This window comes from Carcharhinus amblyrhynchos, chromosome 14, assembly GCF_965287045.1.
Source record: "Carcharhinus amblyrhynchos chromosome 14, sCarAmb.v2.hapA, whole genome shotgun sequence".
Classification (NCBI taxonomy): Eukaryota; Metazoa; Chordata; class Chondrichthyes; order Carcharhiniformes; family Carcharhinidae; genus Carcharhinus; species Carcharhinus amblyrhynchos.
This window is the reverse complement of record NC_137337.1, coordinates 47,788,771-47,802,764: the sequence shown is the minus strand read 5'-3', so window position 1 is coordinate 47,802,764 and position 13,994 is coordinate 47,788,771. Positions and strand designations below refer to the sequence as shown.

Here is a 13,994-nt window from a genome sequence, read left to right as displayed (position 1 = left end):
CTTTGTCAGACAACCACAGATGAATCTCAATGCTTGTGATAACTGACAAGATTCAAGCAGAAGTTCAACTCAACAGATTGATAAGCCACATAATCATACACGTACTACTAGAAAGTTAAAATGGGTTCAGGAAAGGGAGAGACATCTGCATCATGATCCGTGTGGATACAAAAGAAATGCCACAAACCACAGAAGGAATGCTAGTGTTAACCTGACGACAACTTTTGATACAGTAAATAGAGCAACGCTGTGGAACATCTTAGCCAAACATGGATGTTGGAGTATAAATCTCACACAACAGTTTCACAATGGAATGGCGGCCAGAGTCACTGACTGTGGTGAGTACAGTGGGCCTTTGACATAACAAGTTGTCTAATGCAGGGATACATCATGGCCCTTGTGCTGTGCAGTATGTTATTTAGTTGCCATCGTTTCTGGGGCATTTGATGAGAAGGTTGATGGAATAAATATCCAATTTGAACAAACAGCAATCTCATCAACCTGAGATAACTGAAATCCTCAAATAAGGTATTAGAGATATTAGAGATGATGGTCTAGAACTTGCTGTTTTCCAATGACTCTTCCCCTGTGTCACATTGTGAGCACAGCCTTCAAAGGATTATGGAGTGCTTTTCAAAAGCAGCTGATGACTATGGACTAACCATTAGCTTAAGAAAGTCAGAGATACTCCGCCAACCACCACCAAAAACTGCAATACCCCACCTACTATTAAAATCAATGACACAACCCTGAAGACTGTATGCAAGTAATCTATCTCCGAAGCAGAATCTCCAGCGAGGTGACAAATACAATTGCCATTGTAAATTCAGCACTTGCCTGTTTACGCAAGAGACTGAAGAAAATGAGGTAGCACTCTTACAACAAAACCAGTGTACAAATATATACTTTATATGCTGGAGAGACTGGACTCCAGACAAATTAAGCAGTTGGAAGGGTTCTAGTGGACATGAATTCTGAACATTATGGGCATCAAATGGGAGGATAAAGTGCCAAGCACAGCACTCATCATTAGGGCTCAGCTCAGATGGAAATGACTTATAGTATGTATGGCTAACGATAAAATTCTCAAGCTGTCTGTATTCACAACTTAAATTTGGACATCTGCAAGATAGGTTTATTAAGGTTTAAGAGTTCCCTGGACATGAACCTCAGAAAATGAAGTGTATCCACAGATAGGGAAAATAATGCACAAAAAAAAACCCTGGGAACAATTACATGTAGTGGGGCTATTTCTTTCGAATAGCAAAGTTACAGGCAGTAAAGGACAAAAGGCAAGCTCAAAAGACCGGGCAATCCTAACAAAATCAGATAACTTATTCTTGGCCACACTGTGGAACGCCATGCACATTTGCAATGGACTTCATAGCCACATCCGAATGCCCAACAGATGCACAAGACAAGTGGCCATCTTGGATAACAAAGGGAAATCAACAATGACATAATAACATGAAATAGAAAAATATAACCCAGTATTTAAATATGCAAATAAAAAAACTAACATTGACTCAAATCCCATTACATCTCTCCAAAGTGATTTAAATTAAAATCACTATGTTATGTGTGCAAATTGAGCAGTCATTTTGCATATCACAAAATCTGACAAATTGCAAGAGATGAATGATCAAATAAATTGAAGTTACTCAAGGCTAGAATGTTGGTCATGATGCTGTAACAACTTTATGCTTTTCTTCAGATGGTACCATGGGACTTTTTACAATCACCCAAACAGCACTTTGGTTTGCCATCTCAAACAAAAGGCACCACTTTCAACAATGCAACACACTGAGCATTGAAATCGCAGCCTAGATTACAAGCCCAAACCACAGATTGAGGCATTATAGGGCACCAATGTTTCTGACACTGTTTCTTTAAATGGAACTGTTTTATAATTGTAGGGATATGCATGCTTCTAGTGATGGCACTAGTTTCCTCAGATACTGGAATGCCTGTATACCCCACTTCCCTAAGCACAGAAATGTATGGAGAGGAGTGAAGGTAGATTGATTTCAGTGCAGATTAACTCCTGCTGCATTCTGACAATTCTAGTACTTTAGCATGGTTCCAATGCAATACCACCTACTGAAGTAGAACTTAGATGACTGATTCAGGGACACCAATTTAGGTCTGGCAATATTGAGCCGATATTTATGAGAAGTAGCAATCACCATTAGATTGCCATTCTGCTCTTATTTACTTACCTTGCAGAGTTCTACATTTCTCGTCCTGGATTTCAGTACTGGGCCTCCTCAGAAATGTGGAAGATACCTGATTTGGCAGTCATTACTCAGTGCAAGAGTGTCAGGGGAAGCCAAGCCACAACCCCTTTTGCTGGCACCAGTTACCATATTCTGTTAAGTTTAAATGTCCCAAAGCCACTTTCAGAAGCTACAGAGAGAAGGAAAGCGTGTAAGATGAGGGGATGAGGATGTGTGCACGTGTGTGAATAATTTTGATTCTTCTAATATGGGAAACTCTTCTATAAGTCAGAACCATCTGAAGTCTCTAATCCACCTAACCTGCACATCTTTGGGTTGTGGGAGGAAACCAGAGCTCTGGAGGAAACCCACGCAAACACAGGGACAAAGGTACAAACTCCATACAGAAAGTGACCCAGGGCAGGAATTGAACCCAGGTCCCTGGCGCTGTGAGGCAGCTGTGTAACCACTGTACCATCGTGCCCAATACTGACAAGAAAACTGTAAATCAAAAACTAAATAACATTGGTGGTTATTTTAGTACGCAATTTACATTTTTTTTTTTGGGAGCTCCTGTTACGCAAGATAAATTTGGCTTCCATTTTCAGACTTTTCTTGTTGTAAGCCCTAGTTCCCGACAGTCCAGAGTGTTGCTTCAAACTAGGTAAAATTCATAGCCTATCCAGGAAACAAACACAATGCTAGTTATTTCCAGCTATGAGTTTTATCATTTAATCTCATGCAATCTTTCTTGTCTTTAGAGTGGCATTAGAATAATAGCAACATTTCAGCTGTCAAACAAAATTATTAAAAAAATAAATTGGGGCAGCATGGTGGCACAGTCATTAACACTGCTGTCTCACAGCGCCAAGGACCTGGGTTCAATTCCAGCCTTGGGTCATTGTCTGTATGGAATTTGCATGTTCTCTCCATGTCTGCATGGGTTTCCTCTGGGTGCTTCAGTTTCCTCCCATAGTCCAAAGATGTGCAGGTCAGGTTGATTGGCCATGCTAAATTAATGCTAGTGTCAGAGGGATTGGCAGGCGAAATATGAGTTGTGGAAATGGGACCTGGTGGGATTGTGATCGGTGCAAACTTGAAGGGCCAAATGGCCTTCTTCTGCACTGTAGGGATTCTGTGATAAGTGAAATTTAGCAGTGACACAACATATATAAAGCAGCAAAGTACTGTAAATGCTGGAAATCTAAAATTATAAGATAATGCTAGAAACACTCAGCGTGTCAGGCTTTCTTGCCTCTGTACTTGCTTAAAAGTTGTTGATCTCTAACATTCTTCCTATGTAAGGTCAACAGTCAAAAAGATAACTTCCAAAATCTCTCCACAAACACTGCCTAATCTGAGTGTTGCAGCACTTTTTGTTTATATACATATATTTTAATATATAAGAACATAAGAAATAGGAGCAGGAGTAGGCCATCTAGCCCCTCGAGCCTGCCCCGCCATTCAATAAGATCATGGCTGATCTGTCGTGGCTCAGTTCCACATTCCCACCCTCTCCCCATAACCCTTAATCCCCTTGCCCATCAAAAACCTATCAAAAATATTATAATTCTGCTTGCTTAAAAAATTTTAAAAAAGTTGTGGTAATTATGCTAAATTACAATTTTTAAGCAGTTTTTTTTTGTCTCTGGAGGATATCTGACCAACTCTTGAGGACTCTGCAGAAACAGGATATGAAATAGACAAGCTTACGCATACCTCAATAAAATGTTGAATGTAATTTTTTTTAGTGTAACAAGTAGGCTTATGTAATGAAGTTACTTTGAAAATCAGTACACACTCCGGCGTCTGTTCGGCTACACTGAGGGAGAATTTAGCATAGCCAATGCACCAAATCAGCGCGTCTTTTGGACGTTAAGCAATTCAAATTCAAAAAAAGTGTTGCCAATCAAAAACATTTGAGTAGATTGTATAAATGTTTGTATTTGAATTGAATGGATTCAATTGTTTTATTCTTTGATGGGATGCAAGTGATGCTGGCAAGGTCAGCATTTATTGCTCACTCCTAATTGCCCTTGAGAAAGCAGTGGTGAGCAGACTTCTTGAATTGCTGGAGTGCATTTGGTCTTTGGGTTTCTGCTTGACAGGAACCATTGATTCAGCAACAGAAGCTTGCACATTCTTCTGTCACTGAATCTGGGTTTCAGCCCCTTTATACACTATGACAAAGTTAAAAATACTTAAAATTAAATCTTAGTCAAAAATATTTAATTCCTATGAGTTAGGTATTTCACAGATGTGATATTATAAGTAAGGATAAATCTGAGTGGGGAAATTCTTAACAATGTCACATAAAAAAATAGTTTTGGCTTATTGAAATGTGATATAAATAGATCCACGGGATATGATGCACACCCTCGTCATATTATTGTTACAGGTTATTTGGAACTTTTCTGTAAAATCTATTGGTGGGATACAAATCACACACCGGGTGGAATTTTCTTTTCTCCCCCACCAGGGGAATTGCAGCAGATAGGTGGGTGGGGCAGAGGGTACCATGCAAAGGTCCGTTGGCCTCTGGTGGGATTTTCTAGTTTTACCCCAAGTATGACCAGAAAATCCCACCTCCTCAGTTTCTCTAAACACAATAAAGAAAACTCAACATATTCTTCAAAGACATAGCTCAACTTGGTTTGCGAAGATCTGCATAACCTGATCAAGCACCACTGGCACAAATAATTGTCTTGAAATATGTACCTCCATGGCGTACTAGCACCATTTTCAACAATAAAAGGATTAATTTAATTAAGTAACATAGGCATATTGTGGATGCCACTTTGGCACTACAATACCATAGTTCTAGAAATGTTACTTCTATTTACATATTGAACACTCCTGTTGATCACTATACGTGAAATTCTATACTGGCAATCTTTTGCTAGAATGCTTTCGTAAAGTAACATTTGCTTCTAATTAAATAAATGTTGCTTCAGGAAAGCAACTATATTGAGAATGCAATGAAAATTTCCTCAATTAATAAGTTTTAAAAAAATGCAGAATTGTGAAGCTCAAGTGTCACAATCAAACAGAGATCAATACATTCCAACGACCAAATATGTTATACGTTGGGGAACACGATATGAAGAAACATACTTTTCTAATTGTTGTCCAGTCTTCAAGTATATCAAGGTCTTGTAACATGTAAACTACATAAGGACGTTTGCTGGTTAAGGAAATTCCCAGAATTTGAAAACGAATCCAATTTTCTCTAAATTTTACACATAAAATACTGAATGTTTAAACACAAGGCACATTATGTCCTTTCATTTGCAAGATAACATATAGATTGATCACACTGTACATTAGTATGCTTCTTAATGTTTTTAAAAAGTGTATTTCCAATGCTGCAAAGAGTTATCATCTTATACATTAAAACACTAAATATATTAATTTCATTTGAAGTTCTGCAAAATTATTAGTTTTTACTGTAGGCATAAAAATCAATAACAACTTTTTTGTATCTGTTTGCCGGTTAACTTTTCTGAAATGCATGCTTTGTTGTAAAGATGAACTAAGAAAAAGGATATCAGAGACAACCACTGGCTTTTTCTTTTTGTCTGGGCTAAATGGATCTTTTCTCTTATTTTTTCTGGACTGGAGCTCATCATTCCATAGCTCTGAAAGATACAGATTACAAGTTATTAATATGAATAGTGTATTTAAACAGGAGAATGATTACTCAGTTTTAAGATTTGGATTATCAGTTTTTTTAATCCACATTTATCAGAGGAACAATGAATGGAAACATATTAATGCATTGGTTGTACAACTGCCAAGTTTTAAAAATCTATGCTCGCTCTCAAAATAATAGTCGCAATCTTACTGGATTAGTGTGGCGAGCTGGTAAGATTACGTGAGAGGCCAATAATCAGGTTCGCACTGTGGGGGAGCTCTGTAGGAGATGGGGAGGGATATGCAAGGGGGGTTGTTTACAAGGAGGTATGATTGGCAGCGGCAGGGCGGGGAGGAAGGGACTGAGACCAGCACAGGTGGTGTGCAGGGTGCGCCACAGAGGTGGACCGTGACGGGGGACCCATCGGGAGGGTCCCCGTGTCCTGATGATGGCGATTCATGTTGCCAAAGGGGGTTTACGTCCACTGATGATTGGGTGGGGGCGGGGGAGCAAGGGATCAGGTCACCTGCACAATACCCACCCCCTCTCCCCCCCAGTAATGGTTTGAAACTCTCCCATTTACTCGCTTGTTTGGCATATAATTGTGCCCAATGATTTTGATGTTTTACAATAGTGGAGTACTACAATAAAGTACTAACCTACAAAACATTTATTTGAACATTTGGCTGACATACCTGATGTGATGTCAATGCTATGCCGGTCTTCTTCGAGGCGCCGGATTCTCTCCTCCAGTTCACTTTGTAGAGTATCATACAGAAGCAGCTTCTCACTCTAGCAAGTAGCAGAATATAGGTTAATTATTTGGAATGACTTTATATCACATATAAATACTCCTTTCTCTTAATTTATTCATTCTTGGAATTTGGGCGTGACAGACAAGACTGACATTTACTCTGGCATTGAAATGGTGGTAGTAGTGCTTCATGAACTATGGCAGTCTGTGTTGTGACGATGTCAAATAATGTTGCTAGGTTGTTAGTTGTAGGATTTTGACCTGTGATATTAAAGGAAATGTAATATATGTCTATGGTAGGATGGTGTGTGGTTTGGAGATCATAGTTTCCCATGCACCTACTGCACTCATCCTTCCAAATGGTGGAGATCAACAGTTTTGTAGGTGCTACTAAAGAAGTCTTGGCAAGATGGTGCAGTGCATCTTTTAGATGGTTCACAATGCAGCTATGGTGGCTGATGGTAGAGAGATGGGACATTTAAGCCAATGGATGATTTGCCAATTACGTGGACTGCTTTGCTCTGGATAGTATGAAACCTTGCAAATTATTTTGGAGCAGCGACCATACAGGCAAGAAGAAATCATCACACTCCTGATATACCTTGTAGGTGGTTGGTTTTATGGAGTCAGGAGGAGAGTCACTCATTGCAGAACTATCATTGCTTGAGCGTTATGTTAATAGCTGCAGCATTTACATGATTAGCCAGTTTAGGTTCTGGTCAATGGTGACTCCAGGGAGTTGATGATGGACACTCTTCTGATGGTAATGACATTGAATGTCAAGGGAACGTGATTACGCTCTCTCTTGTTGCGATGATTCTGGCACTTGTGTGGCCCAAATGATACTTGCTTATCAGCACAAACCTGGGAGGTTGTAGGTTTTCCTGCATGCGGCCTGGACTGCTGGGCTAAATACTGGTCAGCGAACAGCCTCACTTCTGAAGTTGAGGATGAGGGAAGATCATTGATGAAGCAGTTGGTGATAGTTGGGCCCTGAGAAACTTGTGTAACAATATCCTGCAGCCAAGATGATTGTCTTGCAGCAACCATGACCATTCAGATATGTCAAAGCCTTTTGACAAAGGGTCATCTGGACTTGAAATGTCAGGTCTTTTTCTCTCCTGACAGATGATACGAGACCTGCTGAAATTTTCCAGCATTTTCTCTTTTGAATTCATTTAAAGTTGTTTTGCTTTCTGTTGTCCAGTCATACAAAGGCAATTTTTCACATTAACCTGATAAAATCCATTCTAATGGATTTGCTGAAACAGTTTAGCTAAGAACTTAATTGTGGAGCACGGGATTTCCACACTATACCTAGGACATTGTCAAGGTTTGTACACTTTGTTGTCTCCAGTGCACTTCGCCATTTCTTGGTGCCATTTGGGGTAAAGGATATTAAGTCTGGCATCTGTGACAGTGGACACATCAGAAGGGAACTGAGAAAAATCATCTGCTTAACACTTCTTGGTGAAGGTCTTTACAGTTATTTCAGCCTTGTCTTTTACACTCACATGCTGGGCTCCACCAATATTGAGGAGGGTTATATCTGGAACCTACTCTTCCTGCAGCTCCTGCAGAGCTTTGCCTGATCCATTAGAGTGGGAATGTTAAACTTTGTCCTTAGCATGCTGCTTCGGCTATGTCATATATATTCAGTCTTGCTGAAAAAAAGAGACATGCTGTCAAATCCTTTCAATTTGAATTCATCAGTATTGATACACAAAAATAGCAAATCTCAAAGGCAACAAACAATTTCATACTGCATGAGATGAGGATGCTGATTAGTTAACAAGTGGACTCTGATTGGTAGAGGCATTGCCATGGAGAATGCACCAGGGAACAGTTAACTGCCCAGCTTTTGTTTAAAAAAAGCATCAAAGTTAACTTGTGGGACAATGGCCACCTTGATCAGATCATTGTATATCATACAAATTCTTGAATGATCCTAAGGTTGCTGCTTTCAGTACGGAAAAGTGCCCAATCTATTTGAGATTACCCTGGAAGGGTAAGTTGTCTTAAAAATTTGACTAACAGGTGAAGCTAACTGATTTACTCTGCTCCTTTGCAGCAGTAATATAAGTGCTATTCTCCATTAATAATGCTACCATTAAGCCAAAAGCCTCACCACACAAATGAGTAATTTGATTTATGAATTTCAGTACCAGAGAAATTTGTCTCAATGACTGGCGGACCATAACAAACAACACGTCTCTTCGGCTGTTCACAACAGTCAAAATACAGGCTCTAGTCCATGCTGGCAAAATTCAGAACGCTGTGTCCAAAACTAAATGTGATTGTGATTGGACACTTGCTAAACAATCCTGACTGTGCTAAGAATTACACCACCAATCAATTTAAATGATCAATTAGGCTCATAATATGGCTCAGTTACACATGCTAGAAGCTACATAAATTCACACACAGGGCCCTATCCTTTGCAAACAGAAAGAACATGTCCATGCATTACACCTTTATCAACTTAGCAAACACTTGGGGACAACCATTCCTTGGTTCATTTCCCATGGCAAAGCTTTCACCAGTTGAAGTCAACCTGCCTGATTTGAATTTAAACAAAACCTAGCAGTTAACTATTCTCTTATGCATTCTCCACAGCAACGACTCTATCAGAGTCCATTTGCCAACCAGTTTTTCACAGTAATTTCATTGCAGTGTTAATGTAAACCTACTTGTGACACTAATAAACTAACTTCAACACCCTCTTCTCATGCCGTATCAACTGTTTTTGAGATTTGGTATTCTTGTAAATTTGTCCTGATGAGTGCAAGATAAGAACCTTTGACAGCATGTCGCTTCCTCAGCAATGCTCAAATCCTATATTTTTAGTCTTGTGCTGTAGTTTCCCAAGTTGGCGCCTCATCTTCAGGAATGCCTGTTGCTACTCATGACAAATTCATTCATTCACTCACTGAGTCAGGGGAAGATTCAGAAATATACTATGTCATGAATTTACAGGTTGTAACAGTATATTATTTGTCTGCAGCTAATGGCCCACAGATCCTCATGGATTTTTAGATTTGAGCTCTCAGATCTTTTCTTTATCCATCCCATGGAGCTTCGTAGTGCCTACACATGACACAATGATGGGTGTCCATTATATGAAGACATGACTGGGTCTTGACAAGGACCTGCTGTGGTGACTCTAACAATACTGTCAAAAACAGGTCCATCTTCGACAAGATTTAGCAATGTCATGGTCATATCATGGACTAGTAACGTGGAAGAATGTTCAAAGTCACCCATGCACGGCAGTTTGAGAATTTTAATTCAATTAAATAAAATCTGCATCAGTATAACTGTCTAAGAAGTTGTCATATTGTCATAAAAATCCAACTGGTTTATTTATGTCCTGCAGAAGTTACGCAGTCTGTGACTCCAGCTCCACACCACTGTGATTGATAACAAGTTGCCATCTTGACCACAAACCACTAAAACAGGAACAAAAACAGAGCATACAGGTGTTCCTAGGCGTCAAATCAGGACAAGAGAAAGGCACATTCAGCCCAGTTTACCAGCAGAACAATTTCTCAAGTGTCTATTGGAAAAGTTATTGCACAGACTATTAAGTTAAAGCTTGACTGAAATAACTATAGCCATCAGCCAATGTTTCATATTCCTGTCCCACTGCAAGGACAGACCAACCAAGATAAGAAGATGGTTTCACAGAGTTAGGGGAAGTTCCCATGGTGCCCTCAGCATTGAGATCGAATCCAATAGTTGCAGGTCAAACATGGCTATGGAAACATGGTTGATTACCAAAACGTCACTCAGCTGATGAAATAGTGCTCCTCCAACAACACTGGGTGGATGCACCGAAGATAGCATACGAATAGAATATATTCTGTGTGGGGATGTCAATGTCCATTACTCAGTAATTACTACTTACCTCCCAGTGTTGGAATGCAGCCTGCACTTCGCACTCGTACTGGTTTTTTACAGTTTTTAAACAGAGCTCTCTATAGATACCTGTAACCAGAAAATCACCTGTTCAGATGGAGAGTTAATGAGTTGATTCATCTCCATATGCTTCGATTACTAAAATCCGTATTAAGATCCCTGCTGGACCAAGTTGAACATTCCCTCATAATTAATTTGACAGCTACATTAATGTTGCGTATCAAGTAGGCATAGAAACATTAGACCTCCCTAGAATGGAGGATTACAAATGAATGGTCTAGTTGGGTGCATGAGCGGCGCAGGCTTGGAGGGCCGAAGGGCCTGTTCCTGTGCTGTATTGTTCTTTTGTTCCCCTACGTTTCCAGACCAGCAAGGACTGCTATATGAAAATATATATTAAACATTTTTGTTGTTTTGAACTAAGAACAATAATAGACTAATGTAGGGAGGCTGATTCAAAAGTAAACACCAAGGAACAATTTCAATTTGCTTGAAATTCATGTTATGCAAGTGGGATTGTGGCAAGTCCACCAAGTATAATGTAAACAAAACAGGCCAAAATATCATGGATGTGCAATCCCTCTACATCTCCAATCCCAACAGGACAGTCAGAGTTCTCCAATTCTTCCTCAAATGGAAGTCCAACCAGTACCCCTCGTTCACCTCCCTTCTCTGCCAGCTGAACTTGTTTTCACATTGAACAACTTCTCCTTCAACTCCACTTCTTTCCTCCAAATAAAAAGGTATTGGTATAGGTAACCATACAGATATGAGCTTTGCCTGCCCTTTGTGGGATATGTGGACTTATTCTAGTCCTGCTTAGGCCCCTCCAACATCTTTTTCCCCAGTAGTTGATGGCCATATCAGTGCCACTTCCTGCTTTCATTGTAAACTGGAAGAGTTCATTGACTGTTTCCAATTTCCACCCTTCTCTTATCTTCAGGTCCATCTCTGACATCCCTTCCTTTCCACAACTTCTCAATTTCTGGTCCCCCAAAGCTACCTCAACTACAGTTCCTAATGTCTTACTTATTCTGAGGATTTTATTACATTCTCATAGTTTTGCTGTCCCTCACATCTGTTTAGATGATGCGACTTTCCACGTTAGTGCTTTTGAATTGTCTTCCTTCTCATCAACCAAGGATTTTCCCCGGTTTCGTTAACAGGGCCTTTCACCAAGTCAGACTTACTTTTTGCGCTTCTGCTTTTACCTTTTCTCCTCCTTCCTGGAATCATGTCAGTGTTCCTAAGTCACTACTTTCCACTACACAAGCCTCCATATTGAATGGATCATCCTCTGCCATTTCCAGCACTTTCAACATGAATCGACCACCAAACACATCTCTTCCCCCACCCACTTTTCAGCATTCCCAAAGGAACACTGCCTCCTTGTCAACCCGGCCCATTCCTCGGTCACTCCAAATACTCCCTACATTTCCTGCAGTACCTTTCCATGCAAGTGCAGGAGATGTAACACTTGTCATATCACTTGTCGAATAAAGGAGCTGAGTATTATTTAAATGGAGAAAAGTTGCAGAATAATGGAACACAGGAATTTGAGGGTCCTCATGCATAAATCACAAAAACATGTAAGTTCAAAGAACAAAGAACAACACAGCACAGGAAACAGGCCCTTTGGCCCAACGAGCCCGTGCCGCCATTTCAACATTGTGAGTCCCCTTTCCACCCATGACCCTTGTCTACGCTTATGGCCCTCCACATTGGAAACCAGATTGAGGGGAGACTAATTTAGGGACAATTTGTTACACCAATCAGCCTAAGAGCACATCTTTGGGGTGTGGGAGGAAACCGGAGCACCCGGAGAAAACCCACGCAAGCACGGGGAGAACGCACAACTCCCAGACACTGGCCCAAATCCATGTATCTGCACAGCATCAGTGGTAGTCACTGAGCTGTCGTGTTGCCCAGCATCTGGTCCAGTTTAAGTGTACACTAACGACGAGAAGCACTAGGCTACTCTCGAAACATCCAAGAGCAGCCCTCGTACGACCCACCGTGTGTATGCCCCTTGTTGGACAACAAGGCGGACCGAAGAACCTGTGGGTTAAAAGAGAAAAACATCAATAACATGCACATCCTTATGCAAACATTCAAGGGAATCCCCAGAAGCTCAAAAGTAAAACAAGTGAGCCAGAAAATATGTTGGAAGGTCCATAGGAATCAATTGATTCCCAGGGACGTCCCAAGGCTCCTGATGCTTGTTTAAAACAGTCTCCTACATCCTTCCACCTCCATCCCACTCATGTGCCTATCTAAGTATCTCTTAAACAACTCCAGCGTGCCTGCCTCCACCACCTTGCTTGGCAGAGCATTCCATACCCCCACTACCCTCTGTGAAAAGCTTCCCTTTAACATCCGAATTATACCTCGCCCCCTCACCCTAAGCCCGTGGCCCCTCGTAATGTGTGTTTCCAATCTAGGAAAAAGCTTACCACTGTTTATCTATACCCTTCATAATCTTATATACCTCTATTAGATCTCCCCTCAGTCTCTGTCTTTCTAGGGAAAACAGTCCCAATTTGCCCAATCTTTCCTCATAACCCAGTCCTTCCATACCAGGCAACATCCTGGTAAACCTCCTCTGTAATGTCTCCAGGGTCTCCACGTCTTTCCGGTAGTAAGGTGACCAGAACTGGACACAGTACTCCAAATGCGGCCTAACCAACGTTCTATACAACTGCAACGTTAGACGCCAGCTCTTGTACTCTATACCTCTTCCAATAAAGGCTAACATACCATAAGCTTTCTTCACAACCTTCTCCACCTGTACTGCCACCTTCAAAGACTTGTGCACTTGCACCCCCAGGTCCCTCTGCGTTTCTATACTCTTAATAGGTCTACCCTTATCATATAACTCCCCCCTACGTTACTTCTCCCAAAATGCATCACCTCACTTTTATCAGGATTAAATTCCATCTGCCATTTATCTGCCCAATTTACCAGCCTATCTATATCCTGTTGTATTGCCTGACACTGCTCCTCAGTGTCTGCCAGTCCAGCCATCTTAGTGTCAACTGCAAACTTGCTGATCACACCATGTACTCCCTCTTCCAAGTCATTTATGTATATTACAAATAGAAGAGGTCCCAGTACTGAGCCCTGAGGCACACCACTAGTGACAGACCTCCAGCTAGAAAAAGACCCTTTCACTGCTACTCTCTGTCTCCTATTACTAAGCCAGTTATCAATCCATCTAGATACCTGTCCTTGTATTCCATGAGCCTTAACCTTTTCAACCAACCTATCATGAGGGACTTTGTCAAATGCCTTACTGAAATCTATATAGATGACATCAACGGTTCGTCCTTCATCAACCGTTTTTGTCACCTCCTCAAAAAATTCTACCAGATTCGTAAGGCAAGACTTCCCCTTAACAAAGCCATGCTGCGTATCCCTAATCAGACTGCAACGCTCCAAATGTGTATACATCCTAACCCTAAGAATCCTCTCC

The 13,994-nt window shown here is 40.8% G+C and overlaps 1 protein-coding gene across 2 annotated transcripts in view; it reads right to left on the bottom strand.

Annotated features, from left to right (window-relative positions):
- The window catches only part of brms1la (BRMS1 like transcriptional repressor a), a 55,401-nt gene that overhangs the window by 14,545 nt on the left and 26,862 nt on the right, over positions 1-13,994 (bottom strand). For both annotated transcript variants that reach the window (XM_080202823.1, XM_080202824.1), the window contains exons 4-7: positions 10,512-10,591; positions 6,546-6,642; positions 5,765-5,854; positions 5,331-5,395 (exon numbers count right to left, since the gene is read on the bottom strand). In XM_080202823.1, coding sequence (XP_080058949.1) covers positions 5,331-5,395; positions 5,765-5,854; positions 6,546-6,642; positions 10,512-10,591 — 332 coding nt within the window. The remainder of the gene's footprint in view (positions 1-5,330; positions 5,396-5,764; positions 5,855-6,545; positions 6,643-10,511; positions 10,592-13,994) is intronic.